At 33.8% G+C, this 22,147-nt stretch overlaps 2 protein-coding genes across 5 annotated transcripts in view; both read right to left on the bottom strand.

The window, feature by feature from the left end:
* Positions 1–938: 938 nt before the first annotated feature.
* On the bottom strand, positions 939–4,575 carry LOC128230517 (uncharacterized). 2 transcript variants are annotated; one of them, XM_052942844.1, is made up of 5 exons: positions 4,452–4,575; positions 3,402–3,458; positions 2,986–3,198; positions 2,463–2,690; positions 939–1,076 (listed from the first exon to the last, which is right to left on the bottom strand). In XM_052942844.1, exons 1-5 carry the CDS (start codon positions 4,455–4,457, stop codon positions 966–968), a joined length of 615 nt encoding a protein of 204 aa, XP_052798804.1. In that variant the 5' UTR covers positions 4,458–4,575; the 3' UTR covers positions 939–965. The 2 variants fall into 2 exon arrangements, with proteins under 2 accessions (XP_052798804.1, XP_052798805.1); XM_052942845.1 differs by lacking the exon at positions 4,452–4,575 and adding an exon at positions 3,985–4,042.
* Positions 4,576–12,666: 8,091 nt separating this feature from the next.
* LOC128230575 (uncharacterized) overlaps positions 12,667–22,147 on the bottom strand; it is a 43,457-nt gene continuing 33,976 nt past the window's right edge. For all 3 annotated transcript variants that reach the window (XM_052942982.1, XM_052942981.1, XM_052942983.1), the window contains one exon: positions 12,667–20,416. In XM_052942982.1, coding sequence (XP_052798942.1) covers positions 20,252–20,416 — 165 coding nt within the window. In that variant the 3' untranslated portion in view covers positions 12,667–20,251. The remainder of the gene's footprint in view (positions 20,417–22,147) is intronic.

The following is a 22,147-nucleotide window of genomic DNA, read 5'->3' as shown; positions in this document are numbered from 1 at the left end:
ACGCAGACTATGTTACCCACACTGTAACTCGAGGAGCTTTTGTCCGATCATTACCGAATTTAGACAAAATGTATATTTTGGCCAAGTTCGGTAAGCAGATATGTCAACCCGGTTACTTTAGAGTTATGGATAGCCCTTTGATTAATTTAATTGCATAAACTATATCTGTTCTATTCTCGAGGAACGTCTGTCCGATCATCACCAAACGTGGACAATATGTGAATAAAAAGATTATAGCTACCAAGTTCAAAAACCAGCCATGTATCCCTTGTCAGTTCAAAGTTATTGCATTTTTGTTTTATTTATCAGCGAAAGTTTCGAAAACAAAATTTCAGTCTGCAAATCACTAAACCCGTGACAAAAACGTGTTCTTGTAAAGAAATTTGCATTAAATAACAAATATCTGTCTACTTCAGGATGACAGCAGTTTGGCTTGCGTTTGTCACGTTTTAACCTTAATGAATAAAGAAACAAATCGGCCAAAATCCATCGAACGAAAACAATTCATTGGTGTAATATGTATTCCTTTTATATATTTGGCTGAGAATACGAATATACATCATCAACCACGGGAACGTTTTGACACACCTTGAGAGGATGAAATACGTGTTCCGATGCACGTTCCATGATATCCCAAGCCTAAAACACGTTTCTATATCAATTGTAGTGTGAAAAAGAGAATTTGCTTCAAAGACTTTTTGCAATTTTGATACAATATTATCGACTATTGATAAAAAAAACACAAAGATGTTTCACATTTGGCTGTATTTATTTTAAAGAAGAAGAAGAAGAAGAAGAAGAAGAAGAAGAAGAAGAAGAAGAAGAAGAAGAAGAAGAAGAAAAAGAAGAAGAAGAAGAAGAAGAAGAAGAAGAAAAACATGCTTAGAGAGAAATATATAATTTTTATTAAAAGAGTTCATCGGTTAAAAAACAACACAGCAAACAAAAATGTCTCTGACGCTCCCCTACAGATCCGCAGTGGCGTTGTCGTCTGCGTCTTCATGGAAAAGCTGATCGGCTTTCTCACAAGCCTCGTCTATCTGATCTACGATTTCCACAAACTCCACTGACCGACCCTATTGTAGCAAAGGAGCAATCAAATTTATTATCGACAGGGCACAATTATATCTAAATAAAAAACAGTATTTGATCTTCATGCATTGTAATAGATGAAAAATAGATTATGGAGGGGTTTTATAAGTTATCTTCGTCATGCCAAATTCTATATTTTGTATTGATGTATTGTGTATACTTCTTTTACTTTGAATGTTCATTCTGAAATCAAATCCACGTTTAAACCGAACAAACTGGATAACAAAATAATGCAATTGATTCAAACGCTTGCAAAATCCACAAAAGATGTAAAATGTTCATTTATTCACCATAAAATGCATATTTTATGCTCTAATAAAATAACATGCAAGGATTACTTTATATTTATCACAGTAACAATAATATTACGATAACGCTTTCGAGAATTTCGTTGCTCGACAATTTTGACGTCCGCAATGAAATATCTATCTAAGTCAGAATGAAGTACCATGTCTGAGTTTTGCTAACCCTTAGAATCTTACCTTTGTAATACCTTTGTAATAGAGTACAAGGAATATGTCGACCAATATTGCTAACTAACACGAGATTTTAAATGTCAAAAGCAGCCCAATCGACCAATTCCAAAGATAAAAGTGCTTATACCATTTAATTGCAACACTGTGTCTCTTAAGGCTTTTTAACCTTATGCGACACAGTGTTCCCAAGTTACACAAAATCTCTTTTAACATCGTAAAGATTTAAATATTTGTTTGTGATAAGCACTTACAAATGTGTGTTAAAGAACTGAAATCAATGAAAATGGTTGAACAAATCTATAGAACATCATTTGGAAAAGCGAGGACATAGCGCTGATTATGTTTTTCAATGGCATATTATACAATATTTTGAAACCCTGAGAGATTTTCTTATAATTATGTTTGAGTCATACTAATATGCTCCACATTAAAAGAACTATTCTGCTTTATTTCTTTCATTCCATAAACTCGATATGTAATAGATTGTCAGACAACTATAACACATATTTCAATTCAGTATAAATATCTTCAAAATTGACCCGATTTCTTCAACAATCATAAAGGGACTACATAGCAGATGGTCCAAAAATCAGCAAATACAGTATTTCCTCAAATCAAGCATAAAATTGTCAATGCGAGCTAGAAGGCCGATAACTACATAATTTTATATTTATGCATATTTTCACCACTAGGGTCTGTCCCTGTAGTTTTTATCGTAGCATGTATATTTATGTTTTCATAGTTTCAGCTTTATATTTATGAAAAAAGAAATTTTGTTAAATAACTAATGTTTGAAAACATAAAAAAATGAAATCGAAAAACAATGTGGTTCCCGTTTTCCTTTGTCTAGATGCGTATGTCTCTTTAAGTAATTAACAACTTGTAAATGCAAACCTCAAGCGCAGGGTTCAAGTGGTCGCAAATGAACAGCAGTTGTTCGATCGCCGATTTAGCCATGGGAAGGCCAATGGGCCGCCTGCCCTGAACCCTGAAGCCGTCGCGCCAAGCAAACGGGCGCCTGTTCGACCGCCTCTTCCTGTCTCTCTCACCATGCACTGGTTTTGGTTGGTCAATTGGCTCATCGTCATCAAAGGTTTCTGGCTGAACTTGCGGTCCGTCTCCCTAGGGATATTGTATGCGACAATGCAATTATTTAAACAGTTGCAATTATTCATAAATTAACTGTTATAATTATTCTACATTTCAGTTTCGTAGAGGAAAATTTAGAAACAATTGAGGGATAATACATTGTTCTTAAAAGAAACATACATTACTCCAATAATGTTATTAATAGTCATTTATTATTGTTATTATTTATAGTTATTAATATTGCTTATAACTATTAAACTAACATTTAACAGTAGTATCGTTTCATATATTTGTTTGAATATTTCTATCAGATATAATTATCTGGTACCGCTTGTGCCATGCCTTGTCTGTTTGCATAAACTTTCGTCCAGAATTCCTGTAGTTTCTCACATGATGACGTTATTTCCACGAAAACGTCGTTGTATTTGTCGTCATCGTTTTTAACCGTTTTGCTGATGATCGCCTTACAGAATCCGTCCAACAACACTATTCCATTATGATGGTTTGGCTGCGCTGCGTCCATCATTGGCCTGGCCTTTTGCTGATAAATGGTTGGATTTTATGGTGTCATATTGTTAAAAAAAAGGTGACCAGAGAGTTTTGGTTAGTTCTGCAAACGATATTGCTATAATATTATATATAATATCACTTAAAATCTTTTAAGGAAAGTAGGTCCTACTCGTCAATCGGCATTGCACAATAAAGTCGTTTAGGTGATGTATTGCCTTAATAATATATACTTACCATGACAGCTCCGTCAGCCAGAGCACAGCAGAGAGCGAGTATCGAGCACACCAGCAACTGCGTAGAAGGTACATTCATGTGAACAGAAATAGAGGATAGCAGTTAACAAGACAACATAAGTCTGCGCTATTTTCGTTTTTCATTAACAAACATACTAATTAGTATCAGTATGTGTATACCACGTGATAAATTACGTAATAAATGCTACATCGGAAGGCAACATTTTGCTTAAAATGAAGACTTAAAAGAAAGATAACTTTTTCTTTACTACACCATTTTAAATGAAACAAAGGGTGGTCTCTGCCGCTTAAGGAGCCCCGCCTTCATTTCATTAACGGAGTTTGATAATATGATTAGTTTCATCAAACACTTCGACAAAACTGTTTCAAAATAATGTTTTGACAGAGCTCCGTCAGACGGCCGGTTTGTGAACAGGTTTGTCGAAGTGTTTTCAAAAACTAAACTCTCAATCAAACTCTGGTAAAAGTCCGAAGGCGGGGCTCTGAAAGCGACATAGACTGCGCTATGTTTCATTTAAAATGGTGAAGAAATAATGAAGTTATCTTTGTTTAAAGTCTTTTACCTGGTAAACGAACACTGAGTATTCATACGCAGTATATCTAACTCACTTTAGGATTGAGCTGAAAAACCGCAGTTAACTACAGAACATTGAATGATTGATGATTCACGAGGGGGATATAGCGAATTTTGTAAATTAATTACTTTAAAATTGTCTACAGTACATTATCTGTGAAAATCTTCGTGCGTATATTTTTTTTCTTCTCAGGGTTTAATAGTTTAAGGAAGATTATGAGTTGATGTAATTGTTTCAGTACTAGATCTAAATATCATGTCATACAGTATTAGCAAAGCTGAGATACTTGCCTTGGCATCACATCAAAATGAGAAAAGAAACGTTATAAAAGAGAAGGTAAGATAGTTCTTTAGAAAGAGTCCAGTCGGATTATGTATTAAAATAAAAAAGCAAATTAGTTCTTATGATGCATAAGATATGTCTATATAACAGTGCTAAGTAACGCAAGGTCTTACCTTCATTATCCTGATCTCGAAGTGCTTTGAACAGAACCTTATAATATAGGGCTAATACGATCATCCAGTTAAATACTTAATTACATGTCCTTTCACAGAATCGATTGAAACGAATAACTCGAAGTTTCTATTTAATTAATAAACTTGAAAACTGTAAAACCGTATATTGTAAACAAGCCAAGAACTCGTTTAATTAAAACCGATATTAGTATCATTCATATCCATTTTGGATTAAAATTTGAATTGAAAATCTTATTTGCATTATGTTATGGAACTGTAGGAAACCATTGATTGTCCAAGTTCGTTTTAATACCATTATTGGCAAGACATAAATTATGTAAAAGTTTTCTTCTTGGTTCTTTAAATATAATAATAAAAAGAAAATTGTTAATATTGTATACAAATTGTCATTCGATTAATTTCGTTTTGTATTCATGTCAAGATGTCTTCAATGGAAGTATTTAGATCTTTTAGTGTAAAAAAATGAGCTTCACGATATGACATGAACTGACCAAAATATTTTGATAAGCAAGGACACCGCAATATAACATTGCCCCCGTTTAAATTCACTCAACTTGTCACAACACAAATCAATGCACGTTTATTTGTATTATGATTCTATCGCCGGTGATTAAAGATCTGACGACGATCCGGTGGCCTTTTGGCCCTTGAATACAACGTCCGTGTTTGAAGGACGGGTCTGACGGCGATTATGTGCTCCTCGAATGCAACGCCCGTGTTTGATGGACGGGTCTGACGGCGATCATGTGCTCCTCGAATGCAACGCCCGTGTTTGAAGGACGGATCTGACGGCGATCATGTGCTCCTCGAATGCAACGCCCGTGTTTGAAGGACGGATCTGACGGCGGTCCTGTGCTCCTCGAATGCAACGCCCGTGTTTGAAGGACGGATCTGACGGCGATCATGTGCTCCTCGAATGCAACGCCCGTGTTTGAAGGACGGATCTGACGGCGATCACGTGCTCCTCGAATGCAACGCCCGTGTTTGAAGGACGGATCTGACGGCGGTTCTTTGGCCCTTGAATACAACGTCCGTGTTTGAAGGACGGGTCTGACGGCGATCCGGTGGTCCTTGAATACAACGCCGGTGTTTGAAGGACGGGTCTGACGACGATCCGGTGGTCCTTGAATACAACGCCCATGTTTGGTGGACAGATCTGACGGCGGTCCTTTGGCACTTGAATACAACGCCGGTGTTTGAAGTACGGATCGGACGACGATTCGGTGGTCCTTGAATACAACGCCGGTGTTTGAAGGACGGGTCTGACGACGATCCGGTGGTCCTTGAATACAACGCCCATGTTTGGTGGACAGATCTGACGGCGGTCCTTTGGCACTTGAATACAACGCCGGTGTTTGAAGTACGGATCGGACGACGATTCGGTGGTCCTTGAATACAATATCGGTGTTTGGTGGACAGATCTGACGGCGGTCCTTTGGCCCTTGAATACAACACCGGTGTTTGGTGGACAGGTCTGACAACGATTCGGTGGTCCTTGAATACAACACCGGTGTTTGGTGTACAGGTCTGACAGCGGTCCTTTGGCCCTTGAATACAACACCGGTGTTTGGTGTACGAGTCTGACGGCGGTCCTTTGGCCCTTGAATACAACACCGGTGTTTGGTGTACGAGTCTGACGGCGGTCCTTTGGCCCTTGAATACAACACCGGTGTTTGGTGGACGAGTCTGACGGCGGTCCTTTGGCCCTTGAATACAACACCGGTGTTTGGTGGACGATCCGGTGGTCCTTGAATACAACACCGGTGTTTGAAGGACGGGTCTGGCGACGATGTGGTGTGTTTTTTTCTAGAATTTTCAGAAAGTATTGATTTGTTTACTTGATCAAGAGATTCGTCCACAAAACTTTCTGACCGGTTACAGGTAACACAGAAGAATAAACAGGTTGAAGTTTCAAATTAATTTTTAAATTTAAAGTTCTTGCTCGGATAAGACTAAGATGCATTGCTTTATTTGCTTGGTTTAAAACATGTTGCCGGGCATGTGCGTAGCCACCGTTGCTGGAGACAAAATTTAAATGAAAAAGTGTCTATCTTTCTTGCTCCATGCACTGTTAGTTTGGGTTTGGGTTACTTTTCGCTACTTTAAAGTTTTCAATTTTTACAATACCCTTCAATATCCTTCAAGTTTCTTGAAAAGTGTTGGCATCATTTGAAAATTATTGCGCGTCAGCTTGCGGTAAGTGTTATAGGTTTGTAAATTGTCCATTAATGAGGTCTTTAATACCGTTCAAGTCGTTAAGATATATAATGAACAGCAGAGGGCTTAGTCACCTTTGTCTTACTCCAAACTCACTTAAAAGGGGGACTAAATATGGATAATTTTTGATAATTAAGTGCACAGAACGAACCTTTTTCTTTTATTTGGTGTTTTAGTTATTAAAGCTTTAAGTTTTTTGTACCAAATGGAAAGCTGACGAAAAATCTAGAAAGGCTAAAAATATCAATCTTTCATAGTTAAATGTGTGCACAAAGAAAGTTTAAAACGTACTTATGGTCGATGGAGTATTTAGCTCTAAATTCAGCGTGATTTTATCACTTATTTTAATAGTTCAACTATTTAGTAAGTCTTTCATTTAATACTAATGAAAAGAGTTTGCCTAAATACTCTTATATGCATATTGGTCTATAATTAGCGGGTTCATCATTTAAATCTTTATTTTTGTTAACATGTTTGATAAACCTTTCTTGACACGATCTTGGAATCACTCGATATGCAAAAACACAACCTAAAAGACGTAAATACAAGAGAAGTGTTATTCTTTTTACTTTTATTGTATTCATTTTGAAAATTAACTTCTGTATATGCTTTACCAATTCTGCAGGTCGCAATTCCTGCCTCTTTTCCATCCTTTTCAATGTCATGTTATGGTTTAAAATAGGGTCAAGGGGCGGGAGGTTAAATGATTGTGTTGAAATGTTAAATTTTATAGAAATAGCTTTAAATTATTGATATGTTTTCGATCTTGAATTTTGGATCCAGGTGTTTAATAATTTGTTTTCCTGTAATCTTTCGGATTCCTCGGTTTTTAATTCCCTGAACATTTGTTCACTTTAATGTTTCAGTTTCAATATAAATCTATTCAAAACATCTTTGTAGTTTTTGCTAATTTTTTTAAACATTTAATTTTTGTTTTCTCGTTTTCTGTACTCTATACTGCCTCTTAGCATTATGATATATTATTTAATATGAAAATATTGTTTTATAGTTAAGTTATATCGAAGTGACTTACAATAGGTAACATGTGAAATATTGATATAAACTAATCAATTACTGACGTGTCTCGGAAGGTGATTTTACCTATATATCGATCCTTTCCGAGACGCACAATACAAAATGGTTGCTTTTACAAAAATAGAAGATTTTTTGACAGCTCAGCATCATAAGAGTAACATATTTAGGAAGTATTGCTGATATAAGCAAACTTTTGTGAAAAGACATCTATACAATCCATACACATCATCAGGGCTGGTATTCAATATTGGTCTAAATTGGATCTAAGAACGATGTAGCTAATCGGATTGCTTGTTATCAATAACTGACCAATATAGTTAATGAAGTCATTGATGCATGGCCATAAGATTAACTTAAGATGCAAATTGAATACCACCCCTGGCTTCAACATCAGATAACTATCAAATGAAATGTTGAATTTAATACAAATGGGGTATCTTCGACAGCACGTGTATTGGTCGACCAATATGTCTTGGGTTACGAAATATCACAAGCAATGGCTTGATGGTAATCTGGTAGATGATATTAGGGTCCAACGTAAATTATTTTTACGGAATTTTATGAGAGAGAAATGTCTAGTGCGAAAAAAAGGCGGGTTTTGGGGTATTCTTTGTATTTTCAAACAATATTTTGACCTAGAAAGTAGGTTCACATCAATGTTATCGTATAATAAACACGCCTTCCCGGTGGCCAGACGTTTTAGTTCCTCTCGCTGTTTTAACCTATGTTTACAGAGGCCTTAAAAAGCGTTTGAGTGTATAAGCTGAAATAAAAAGATACTAGGTGAAATAGAAAATTCGTGACTTAAAACTATGTTTTAGTCAAAATATACCGTTCTTGTACATATTTTAGCTAAATTATTATATAGTTGTTGCATATATTTCTTTACGACGGCACGTGCAATAAAAATGGGTAATAAATTGTTTATTTTGAAACAGCCTTAATGTTTGCCGTGGAGATTTTAAGCTTTTTTGTCATCATTTATGGCTAAGACATCGTTATCGTGGCAGATTCGGCGCAAGATAATTTGATCAAATTTAAAATAGGGAAACATTGTATGTAACGTTAAAGCAAAATTCACACGTGAATGTAATATAAATAACAGAAAAATAGTGTAAATGTTTGGATCAGTGATTTAAACAACAAAATAGACAAGCACAACCATACCAGTAGTTTTCAGTAAACAGGAATGTGTGTATCACTGGGCTACAGTTTCGCAATCTACTATCTAGAATGCACGCAAAGACAATACTAACAAACTGTAATTAAGGTATGCCTGTTGAATTAAGGAATTATATACATATTCTCAATAAATGTAGCAGAATTACTTGAACATAAGCAGTCAGTCAACGCTAAAACGGACTTAGGTAACCAATGCCGTTTTGGCGAATGCAAATTTTATAATTTCGAGCATACATCGCTTCATCTCTCTCTCTCTCTCTCTCTCTCCTTCAAAATGGTAATTAATATTTGTTTCGTTCGCTCAAACCAAATGATCCGCCTACGTGTGTTTCTACATTGCCAAATATAATATGCCAAAACTCATCCTTAAGTCGACGGGAGCTCTTAGATGTACACTACAGTGTCCCATTATTTTCCACATGTTTTTTCAAAGCTGCATCGGCTATGGAAAGCACATCATTACAGAGAAAGGAAATCTCGATTCAGAGACTACATTGTGGCGAGACAATAAAAGGAGAAACAGATGAAATAACAGTCACCGTAGTATACATTTCCTCGCGGAAAAATACTTCACCTTTAATTGTCTTAGAAACATTTACATGTATTCAGTGCGATCATATTTCGATCATATGAAATTAAGTCTTCGGGGAAGACAAAACTATGAAATCAGGTACAGTTCTTGGAAAATGTTGAAGACATAATATTTTTTAACATTTATGAGGTGCATCGACATATAATATTCGTCTCGTTTTTGTTTAATATAGTTTCGAATATTGTTTTGTTGTGATAGTACACTTGTAAATTGCAGTTTTTCAGGGAAAAAAATCAATTTTCCAAATCGAGAACGTCAAACCATTGACGTGTTAAAACTCATTGGCTGCTTGTTTAAATATTGCCTTAAAAGTCACCGCGTATATTCCGCAGGAAAGCAGAAGTTTATGGAAATGTATGAAATGCGCAAATTAGAATTATTTTTTCTTTACATTTCTCATAGAAGACCTGCATTTCAATATACATTTCCCCATATTTCTGCAATAAAAAGCTTGATTGGGTAAAATGAAATGAATGGTAAACCAACTAAATTATTTAAACGTTTCAATTGAATTATCCGCTGTGTTATATAAAAACTCATAAATGTATGGAAGGTACTAAATCTATGTATAAAAGCCAGACAACTTTATAAGTATCAGTGTGGAGTTTTGTGCTGTTATTCCATGTTTCTGGTTTGTGATTGTTTGTTTTTGTGTTCCATGTCTTTGGCGTTTACCCTGTGCCGTTAAACGGGGTTTATGTTTAAACTTTCGACTACTGGTCCCATTTTCTCGAAACTTCTTAAGCTTAACAGGTTTAAGTAGGTTATTTCAATAAGCCAAAATATAATACTCATATTGGAGTATGATTGATAAAAATGGTTGATTGGAATTATCATAAAGATAATTCCTTGCTAAAGTGAAAAAAAAAATCTTAAAAAAGTAAATATTACGCAAATTATCTTAGGACAAAAATAGTGAGCTTAGCTTTATCCTGTTATAAAGGACTTAAGAAGTTTCGAGAAAATGGGAACTGCACTTGTTTCTGTTGTTGTTCATCTAAATATCATGATTATTATAATTATTTGAATTAAATTCCACTTAATACAATATTTATGGACAAAGTCCACGATCGTCTCAAACAGTCGTATATAACGACGTTTATTTACAACGCCATTCAGGTGAAGGAAACTGGTAATGGCTTCAACTACATGTTATAATATATTCTAATGAATAGTGTATAACAGAAACGGAGACAGAATGGTAGCAATTATGGAAGAATATCTGAATATATCTTGATAACAATGGACGAGGAAAGATAACGAGACGCTGTCTGTAATGACGGTGGCTTTCTTTGATTTCCTCAACCCATCAATTTGTCTGATTCGAGTTTCTTTGACAATGTATGGCTGATGCAGATAAAATATACTGCAAACAATTATTTTACTTTCACAATTGTCATAATGATATTGTAAGGTATGTCTCAAATGTTGTAGACGCATAAAACATTATTTTTTTGCGAATATTGTACTACACACAGGTGATAGTTTTTCACCTAAGTATTGCCAGTTAGAGGTCGTAAACACATGCTAAGAAGAACTCCAATAGACTTTAAGCACATGCCAGTAAATCTGCGACTTTCAAGTAATAACACGAAATAAAAAGGAATTCGTACCATTACTTTCCTCAAAACATGGACACACAAACACTGTCGCATAAAAGTGTTTACACAAATTGAACTGTTTACGATAAATTCAGCTTTGCACATGTTTATCATTTTTCATTTATATGTTAAAAGCGGCTCATCTGAGGAATAAAACCATAGTAAACTGCATTAAACAGCATCAAACACATATAAGTTACCCTCTTACCTATGACACCATAGCAAAATCCATTATGTAACATCAGACACATGTAAGTCACCAACTTACCTATGACACCATAGTAAACTGCATTATATAGCATCAGACACATATAAGTCACCAACTTACCTATGACACCATAGTAAACTGCATTATATAGCATCAGACACATATAAGTCACCAACTTACCTATGACACCATAGTAAACTGCATTATATAGCATCAGACACATATTAGTCACCAACTTACCTATGACACCATAGTAAAATGCTTTATCTATAGCATCAGACACATATTAGTCACCAACTTACCTATGACACCATAGTAAAATGCTTTATCTATAGCATCAGACACATATAAGTCACCAAAGAAATGTGTTTGCAATATTTGTACTAGGTCGGTATATGATACATACTAGCGCGCAAAGAGCATCTTTGGTGTGCCATTGCAGAAATGGACGTAAAAAATACAGTGTGAACATAATGTGTTGCAGTATTACAATGATAATTAAACTGAGTTGTTGTTTGTATGTGTAAAAACATGCAAAATTGTTTAGTCATTAAATGTAAACCATAACTTAAGTTATTCATTTTTTTTTATATTAAGTAACAGTCACCTTGACCTTGACCCCATGACCCTATGCATACTCCCATGAAAGTTCTCCATAACTCTTCCTTAATAACAAGTTTAGTCAAGATATGTCAATCCTAACTAAAGATTTTCGGTTTCAATCGTTTTCCAATTTAAAGTAACAGTGACATTGACCGTGAACTAAGGGCCCCAATCTCATGAACAGTTTCCATATTTTTCATTAATACCAAGTCTAATAGAGATATATCAATCATTACTCAAGATATTAAGTTTCCACGATTTGTCTTTTTTTAGTAACAATGACCTTTACCTTTGCCCTAGGGGCACCAAACGCTAACAAATGAAAGATAGTCATTAGGTCTTCCTATATATGAAGTTTGGTCAAAATACGTCAACTCTAACTATATTAATTCAGTTTCAGTTTCATATGTCAGCCCTAACTTTAACCATTCAATTTCAACCGTTTTCTATTTTAAGTAACAGTGACAATGACCTTGACCCTAGGGGCCCCTAACGCAATACCATGAAAGGTGTTTTATCTCTTCCTAGATTTGGTCAAGGTATGTCAACCCCAACTTAAGTTATTCATTTCGGAGGTGAGTTTGACGCTGCAAGCCTGACCGCCCAGGGTTATGGCATTCTTATTACCAGGTTCACTAGGTGAAAACCTGGTTAATAAACAGGGGTAGGTCATTATTCTCCCAGGTTTAATAAAACAAAGATTATCTAACAGACACACACAGAAACCACTCAAACAAGACAAAACTAATATTCTTTCTAAATATTTATTTTTTAAGATTTTTAATACAGCAAAGTTAAAACCCCCTCTGACAACCTAATTTATTAGTTTATATATCTATATATATATATGCAACAAAAAAGACTTACAAAAACACAAACATCTGGAATAATTACATAGGTCACTAAGGTGATTGAAATCTCACCACCTTTCTATTTAAATAAGAATCGCACAGAAACAAAGTTAATAAATGTACCAGATTATACAATGTCAAAATAGCAAAATAAATATCAATTTAACAATTCGCTTTGGAAAAAAGCACATATGATTTTGAGTCATTATAACCAGCCAAAACAAAACAGGACAACAAATATAACATACTTAAATATAGAAAGAGAAAATACTTTGTCACCAATATTTCTTAGTAAATTTCAAAATTGAAATTCTGCAACCTCAATTTGATCTTAATTTGATTTAGCTTATTAGTGACAAAGACTGTAGTTTATATTATCACCTAAATTCATTTGAGAAGTAGATACCATTACTGGATTCCGTTTTGAGAGGCCATGAGAATGTGCCATGGTTAAGCTCACACCGACAACCACTCTATCCCTCATGATTCACAAGAGGTCTGGTAATTGTCAATAGGACATTGGTAAAGTTAACAACATCTTTAACTACACTATTGTTAACTTTAAAAATAAATTTACTCTTAATTTCTCATGGAACAATTTATTCTGCAGTATTCTAACAAGGTTCCATATGTCTGTTTCAGCTGTGTTTGATTGAAAAACATATGAGCAGATCACAAATAGTTCACCTTTTAATGTTAACAATGAAGCTATTGACAATGTTGTTAACTTTACTGAAGCTCTGAACAATCAGTTCATTGAATTTCAAATCTCTCAAATTGTTTATCTTTAATATCAGACAATAGGCTGATTCTTCAGAACTTGTTAAAGCCAATGACGTGATTGACGACATCAATGTTAACTTTATAACATGAACTATTTGATGATGTGCAAATACATTTAAATTTAAACATACATTGTTCTAAATGCAGCGGATTACACGTGTATCCATTAAACTTCGAGAGCATTAAAGATATGAAAGTTAACAATGATGATGTCAACATTGTTATTAATTTTGGATTATTTTTTTAACAATACGCCCTTTTTTCTCTCAAGTAAAGGAACTCTCTTCTCTTTTAACATTTGTTTTAGTAATGCATTATTAAATATGCAAGCAAACAGCTATCATACTTTTCATCTATAACTCAGATAACGCTGGAAATTCTAGAATCTTGAGCATTATTACTAAATGTATTATGCAGCATACATTTAAAGTAGTCAAGAGATTATTATGCACATTAAAAATTCAATAGGAGAATATTTAATTGCATAAAATGAATTACCATTGCCGCCATTAGTAAATATAATTATAATTATTTATAAAGTATTTGGTATTGACAAATATCCCATAGCAAATATATTTCCTTAAGAAATAATATTGACATTTTAATTCAGACATCTATTTCTTTCAAGGTTGATACAAACAATCCATAACAAGCAGTAATAGATCTTGTTCGCAAACAATACAATATCATAGTTTTTTGCTACTAATACTACAACTGCGGCACCCAGTTTGTGATGGGTATGAAAGGTCATGGTTACTTTTTTAAAGCTATTTTACATTATTTTTTTAAACATATTTATCATACCTTAATGAAAGTACCCTTGACCTCTAAAATACCCATCACCAACTGGAAAACACAATTCTGTTCAAGGAGTAAGAACATACCACCTCACAATGTCATTTTTATTTTAAGACACCTTTTTGCTTGACACAACAATATCACCATTTACAACATATTTGATAAGGTCACATTGATTTTAACTCACAGCTTGGACAGAAATAGTTGTTTTCAGAGAGAAAAAAACTTTCCAAAAGGTGTTTTTTTAAATGTTTGAATCAAAAGTTATTTTATGGATTGGTTGGGTCAAGCCATTAATTCAATCATTGTTAGCGAGTTACAAGCATTTATATTACCAGTAATAATTAAACTCTTTGAAATCTGATATGGCATTTATGGAATGTAGATAGAACGTAGACAGTGGCAGTAACACAGTTTATGAGCATTTTCATATTACTATAAGAATATTATCATTAAAAACATGAGGAACAATGTTTCATTCTAGTACACTTTTGATTATATATGAAATAAATAAGCCACTGTGATAATTATAAGAAGACATCTTAATGAACAGGCTGTATATAATGGATCAACATACATCCAAGGTTGTTCTCGATGGAAAATTAGCCGAGGAATCAACTGCACATTTATATCTTGTGGAAAAGGATAAAAGTCTGCACTCAGTCAAAAACTGTATGTAATTATACAAATGTCAGATAAACTATGGAAACAAAATCTGAAAATGGAATATTATTGCTTGTATAAATGATGGGCTTAACTTTCATTTAGAAGTCTGTGAAATTAATTCTGCCTCATTAGATAGCCTAAGATCACAGGGCTTTTTGCTAATGTGAAAATTGCTTTTAATTCCTAACTAAAAGGTTGTAATTGACAAAGGATTTAAATTAATGAAAGATGACTTAATCTCCTTTATATTGCGTGATCCTCCAGCATTAAGGACATACGGACAACAACCCTATCAGCAAGAATAAATAGTAAACCACAGAATTTCTGTAATTATTGCAATGCCTAGAAAGGATGAAATCCATTCTCTTTTAAGCTATATGTACATTTATCCTTTTCTCATGATGTTAAAGACATAACTCAATAATTATTGAAGCCTGGGTAATGACCCTTCATACACATGTGCCAAGTAAAAAAGGGCATAACTCAATAATTATTGAAGCCTGGGTAATGACCCTTCATACACATGTGCCAAGTAAAAAATGGGCATAACTCAATAATTATTGAAGCCTGGGTAATGACCCTTCATACACATGTGCCAAGTAAAAAATGGGCATAACTCAATAATTATTGAAGCCTGGGTAATGACCCATCATACACATGTGCCAAGTAAAAAATGGGCATAACTCAATAATTATTGAAGCCTGGGTAATGACCCTTCATACACATGTGCCAAGTAAAAAATGGGCATAACTCAATAATTATTGAAGCCTGGGTAATGACCCTTCATACACATGTGCCAAGTAAAAAAGGGCATAACTCAATAATTATTGAAGCCCCAGTTATGGGACTTCATGCATAAAAAAGCAAAATAACTCAACATTTTTTGAAGCCAGAGTTACAACCATTCCTTCAAAAAAAGGGCATAACCAAACAATTATTGAAGCCAGAGTTATGGCCTTCCTACATATGTACTCAGTTAAAAAAGGGGCATAACCCAACAAATATTGAAGCCAGAGTTATGGCCTTCCTACATATGTACTCAGTCAAAAAGGGGCATAACCCAACAAATATTGAAGCCAGAGTTATGGCCTTCCTACATATGTACTCAGTCAAAAAATGGGCATAACCCAACAAATATTGAAGCCAGAGTTATGGCCTTCCTACATATGTACTCAGTCAAAAAGGGGCATAACCCAACAAATATTGAAGCCAGAGTTATGGCCTTCCTACATATGTACTCAGTCAAAAAGGGGCATAACCCAACAAATATTGAAGCCAGAGTTATGGCCTTCCTACATATGTACTCAGTCAAAAAGGGGCATACTCAATAAATTCTAAAGCGTTCCTTTTAAACACAAAACAGTCTATGTTTTACTTGTAGCCTTATAGAGAGAATATGTGATTACAGAAGGAAACTCGAGAATACCTTTAAATAGACAGTTATGATTTACAGCATTATAATTCCATGAATGTGGTTCTACATGTACAGAAGAATAGCATCAATAAAACAAAACAAGTGAAGCATTAACATAGATTTAACAATAACAATATCATCACAACAAAGAACTGTCAGTAACAACATACATGTACACTTATGGACCATACGTATTTCCACAAACACAAACTTCCCATAGCCTTGCATGTATTTTTAGTTTACACAATTTACCATAGACTTGCACATATTTTAAGTTTTACCGAATTAACCATTAGACTGCATGCATTTTTAGGTTTTACCAAATTTCTGATAAGACTTGCATGTAATTTTAGTTTTACCAAATTTCTGATAGACTTGCATGAATTTAAGTTTGAACAAATTTCAATTAAAAGTGCATTCTATATTTAATTTACAGAATTTACCTTAGACTTGCATGTATTTTTATTTTTTTCCAAATTTCCATTACATTTCCATCTATTTTAATTTTACTAAATTTCACTTATAATTGGCAAACTTATAAAGAGTATTGTGTGTTTATGAAACTTAATTCATTTAGAAACAGTAGCAGATCCTCAAAATGTTGAAATACATTAGAAGCAATGGGAAAATTCATTTTGTGGATATAAACATATGGTGCACAGTGGTACTTGTGCCTCCAAGTATAATGGTTATACATACAAAAATATGCTTAATTTATGAGTACATGTTCATAATATAGATCACATAGTGATCAAAAGAGATATGAAACACAGAAAGTGTCAAGTTGGAGTGAGATCATATAATACATCACATATGAGTTATACACAGATTTAACATCGGCAGCAACCACAGTTCTTAATTCCGTTTAACTTCATTAGTACCGTTGGACAAATGACTGAAAAAATCTCTTTTTAATGAACATGCATGAGGCAGGGTAGACAACTCTCCTTCCAGTGAACTTGCATGTTACAGCTCAATATTCTTCAATAACCTTGAAATGTCATTAGCCTCCAAGGCCAAGTAGTCTGGCTGCTAAAGAAATTCATTGTCTAAAAAAAGAGGCAATTCCAATTTTCCCTAGAATATTTTTCTATGGGAAAACATCTGTTATCTTGCAGAACCACTGAAACTGCTTAATATATTATTTCATTTATTATTCATGCTTACGAGATTTTCCTTGACAAATTGCCCAAGATACATAACGAAGCAAAGCATAGTAGTGTATCGTTGGTATCCGACAATGCAGATTTACATGAAGCACATTTTTAGGAAATAGAGCCAGAATAAAAGACAAATAAATCTATTAATCAGGGGCTGTATTTATAAAATTTCTTCCTGAAAATTTTCAACTTAACAACAAATATTTTAAGGTCCTTCTACTTTTTATCAAATTTATTTGTATGCCTTACCTATTTGGATATTTTCCTAAATTATTTTCATAATTTGGTGTTAGAACATTGTTAGTTTTCATTAAATTCAACTTTTTTCATTATGTCAAAATATTTCACTAAGAAGCTAAAAATATGCATACAACCTGAATGTTCTACATTGCATTAATTTTAGAAAATAAAAATCATAATCTATTTTAACTGATGCACTATTTTTCGTAGACATGGCTAAATTGCTTTTCGGAACTGTTAATATGTGAGCCAATTATAGTTTGAAAAAATATAAAAATAATAAAATAAAATTGGCAGGTTAGTAAAATATAATATATTTGTTAATACAGTCCAATATTTTAATCATTATGCACCAATAATATTCAATAACTTTGTCCATTAAATTAAATTTTATAAAAATATAGATTTGTTCGAAAACAAAACAAATTATAACATCTTTTACACTTTTACACATTTTGTTAGAATATTAAAAATATCACACAAAGCACAAAATACTACAATGAAATACAAAAAACAAAATCAAACAAAAGTAGAATGCGTCAGATTTAAATGCAGTAACATACAAAGTCAACCCATTATCATACAAGTAATCAATAAAATAATAAAACACAGTATTGGTTATCTCACTAATTTTGCTACTATTAAATGAAATAAGTCATACCTCAAAACTGTATGATACCATTTCTTAAGATTTGCACAACTTTCGAATTTGTTCTCAATTAGTGAATATGTAGAATGACAACGTATATAAAAAGCATGTACACTGTTTGCAGGTAAGTGCAGCTACATTCTTTTTTGTTTCAATTGATCTACAATAAGATAAATTATTTAAACAGTAAAAATCAGTATCTTTAAACCTTTGAACAAATTTATCTAAGGCTCAGTTCAATTGCCCACAAAGCCATAAAACATGAAAAATATGCATAATTAAATTCCAGTTATATCCATAACAAATTCATGAAATGGAAATACGCAAATACAAACGCATGTACATGTACCCTCAAGTATCCCCCTAAATCTGCCATATCTATATAATCAGGGATGTGAATGCTTGGTGACAAAATCTGCTGAAAACGGTGTCACCCATTTAAAAAAACAAAAGTTAATCAATTTTGAACATTTCAGACCAGCTCCAAGACGTTTTGAAATCATTTTTTGCACAAACAGCTGAAATGAGCTGATCCACTGAAGATTCTTATGCCTGTATAATATAGCAGTTCCAACTGATTTGTACTCAGAGCTAGTACTGTTAAGAATATATTACGATTTTCTACCTCATAACCATTCTTTGACTGATGAGACATGAAATACTTATATTAAATCACTTGAACTGTTTATAACTTTTTAAAAACCATGTTCATATGTAGAGCATACAATAAAACCCCATTGGCTCAAACTCTTTGAAAATACTTTGAGCCTTAGAAAATTTGAGCCAAGAGGGAATGCTTACATTCAGTTTAACAAAAATCGTTCCTTTATATCCAGTTTGAGCCAACAAGAACTTCAACAACAACACCAGGACTATCTCAATACATCAAATTTTCATCTTCAAATAGAGATAGGCTAAAAATTCCATGTTATCCCCAGAATTCCAGTGTACATGTACATATATGCAAAGCTCATAACCTGTCAATTTCAAAGAATGACACTGAATAGAGATTCTTAACCATGCATTTAAAATTATTAAATCTTCTGTTCAACAGAAGTATAGCAATGGAAGTGGTCAACCTATGAATGATAGCACCTCCATACAAACAGATTTGTTTTGTTAGATCATTTTTCCTGAAGCTCACCAAATTTTCTAAAAAGTACTTAAGCTTAACAGGCTTAAGTAGCGTATTTCAATAAGCCAAATTAAGAACTTAAATTTGATTTTGATAAATGCAAAACAGTTCATTATGATGATCATAAAGAGCATTCATAATTAAACCTAAAACTTCTTAAAGAAGTAAATATTATGCAAATCATAGAAAAACATAAAAGATATTGAGCCTGGCTTACCGGTAATCCTGTTATACTTTAAGGGACTAAGATATTACCAGAAATTGGGGCCAAATTCTGATTAAACAATGGCCTTATAATTCCCACAAACAATGGCGAATAAACAATATCAAATGCCTCAGATTCTAGAACAATTCAATTGTAGTGTTATGTATACAATCTTGCTCAAGCATGTGGCTTATCAGCAGAAAATACAATTTTGCTTATTCTAAGCAATTGATATTAGGCTAAATCAGATTACGACTGCCGTCAATAATCATCTACTTTGTTGACAAATATATAATTTAATCCATTCACATGTGTGGTTTGTCCAGGGTTATCATGAAACAATCGAATATCTCCAATTGTTTAACAGATTTATATCTGGGCAGTTCGGCGTTGTGAATTATTTTTCGTTGAAACTTACAACATCTAAGTACCATGACCATTCAGTATATGACTTCTTCGCGTGAGAAAGACCTTATGCAATGTTCAACAACATGAAGCACAGAAGATGCAGAGTTATCTATCATATTGGCAAGGTCACGTGCACTAAGGCTGCCGACCATGACCTCTGAGTCAGTGAAGCCAGCGTTCTTTATTCTTTGTACGACCTGCAATAGTGCAAATGTTTTGAATAATCAATTTAGTACTTCTCCGAAAAGATGTCAAAATTTGTACATAAAAACTTAAACCATCAAACTCATACATTGCATAGATTTCATTACAACAGCAACTTAAAGTAAAGTAAACAACCACCATTTATAACTATAATTAAGTAAGCCTAAAAAAAGGGCTTGTTTCTGGTTACATGCCCAAAAAGATAAGATAGGTAAGTTTTTTTATAAAAAAAATTTAATATTAAAGGCAAGTTAGAATACTGGCAAAAGGGCATTTTTCATTGATTATATGGAACAAAACACGGATGCCCCCACTTCGGTTTTTTGTCACAGAAAATAAGCCATAATGATTTTTGAAGTATTTTTGGCAAAAAAGGGCCGTAACTCCTAAATGACTAAAACGATTTCCATGACTATCGAACTTGATCAAGATATTATGGTCACAAACATGTGTTTAAAGTTTGGTGAGGATTGGACAAACAGTTTTCAAGAATTAGATCGGAAACAATCTTCGGGACGTATTTTTCAAGTCTTTTTTTGCAAATAAAGGGCCGTAACTCCTAAATGACAAAAGCGATTTCCATGGCTAAGGAACTTGATCAAGATATTATGGTCACAAACATGTGTTTAAAGTTTGGTGAGGATTGGACAAACGGTTTTCAAGAATTAGATCGGAAACAATCTTCGGGACGTACGTACGTACAGACAGACAGACGTACGTACGGACAAGGGCAACCCTATATGCCGCCACTTTGTGGGGGCATAAAAAGAAATGCACCATTTGGTGCTGACTTTTTTTTATCAGATTAGCAAATCATGATAAACATGAGATGTTTGTCAAACATTATGCCCCCCCTGAGCGCCATGTTGTCAGGATTACTGTGAAATCATTAATGTTCGTGGGGCATTAATGTTCGTGGTTTTCGTGGGTTGGGTGATCCACGAATTCAAGATCCCACGAAATATAAACCCTTTATTCACTTTTTCAATTGCCTTGTTACGTACATACTCTAGTATATTTTTTACAGAGGTCGCAGTATACAGTGTTAAAACCTGTCTCACTGTATAACTTACGATCATTATTCTGTTAATATATTATAACTGCCTTTAACAAATAATGAACCAAATCAATTAAATGTGTTTTATGCAGCAAATGACAGTTAAAAGTACGTGGTTAAACGTGTGCTGTTAATGAAAATCTCCAAGTTTACAAGATGTGCGTGATGAGTGTCCATACTCGATTTTTTTATTTAATGAAATAATTAATCGATTACTAGTACATTGAAGGTTACTAAGCACCGAACGTGACAATATACGCACCTTTTCGGTGTTTTCACAGTTTGCAAAATTCTTAATTGGCATTCAATGGCTTCCCCTATCTGTATTTATGATCAGGGTACATCTTCTTTTATTACCTTTATTCCCAATTAAATCGATAAGTGACATGGGTATATGCACAAATTGGCATGTCGTACCACATTAGCGAGTGTCATAAACCGAGTGACGTAGAAGACGGAAATCACGGGCCAGCGCGTGGATATTATGCAGACGATCTAGGACGATCGCATCTTCGATTTTTTTTTTTCAAAATGAAAATCCACGAATTCAAGTACCCACGAAATTGTTTTTTTTTGGCAAACCACGAAATTTCATGCCCACAAACAATAATGATTTCACAGTATATGGACAATTGAATGAAATAGGCATAGATCAAAATGACAGCTG

Source organism: Mya arenaria, chromosome 4 (genome assembly GCF_026914265.1).
Source record: "Mya arenaria isolate MELC-2E11 chromosome 4, ASM2691426v1".
Classification (NCBI taxonomy): Eukaryota; Metazoa; Mollusca; class Bivalvia; order Myida; family Myidae; genus Mya; species Mya arenaria.
Note: the sequence above shows the minus strand (reverse complement) of the source record. Positions and strands in the feature narration are given on the sequence as shown.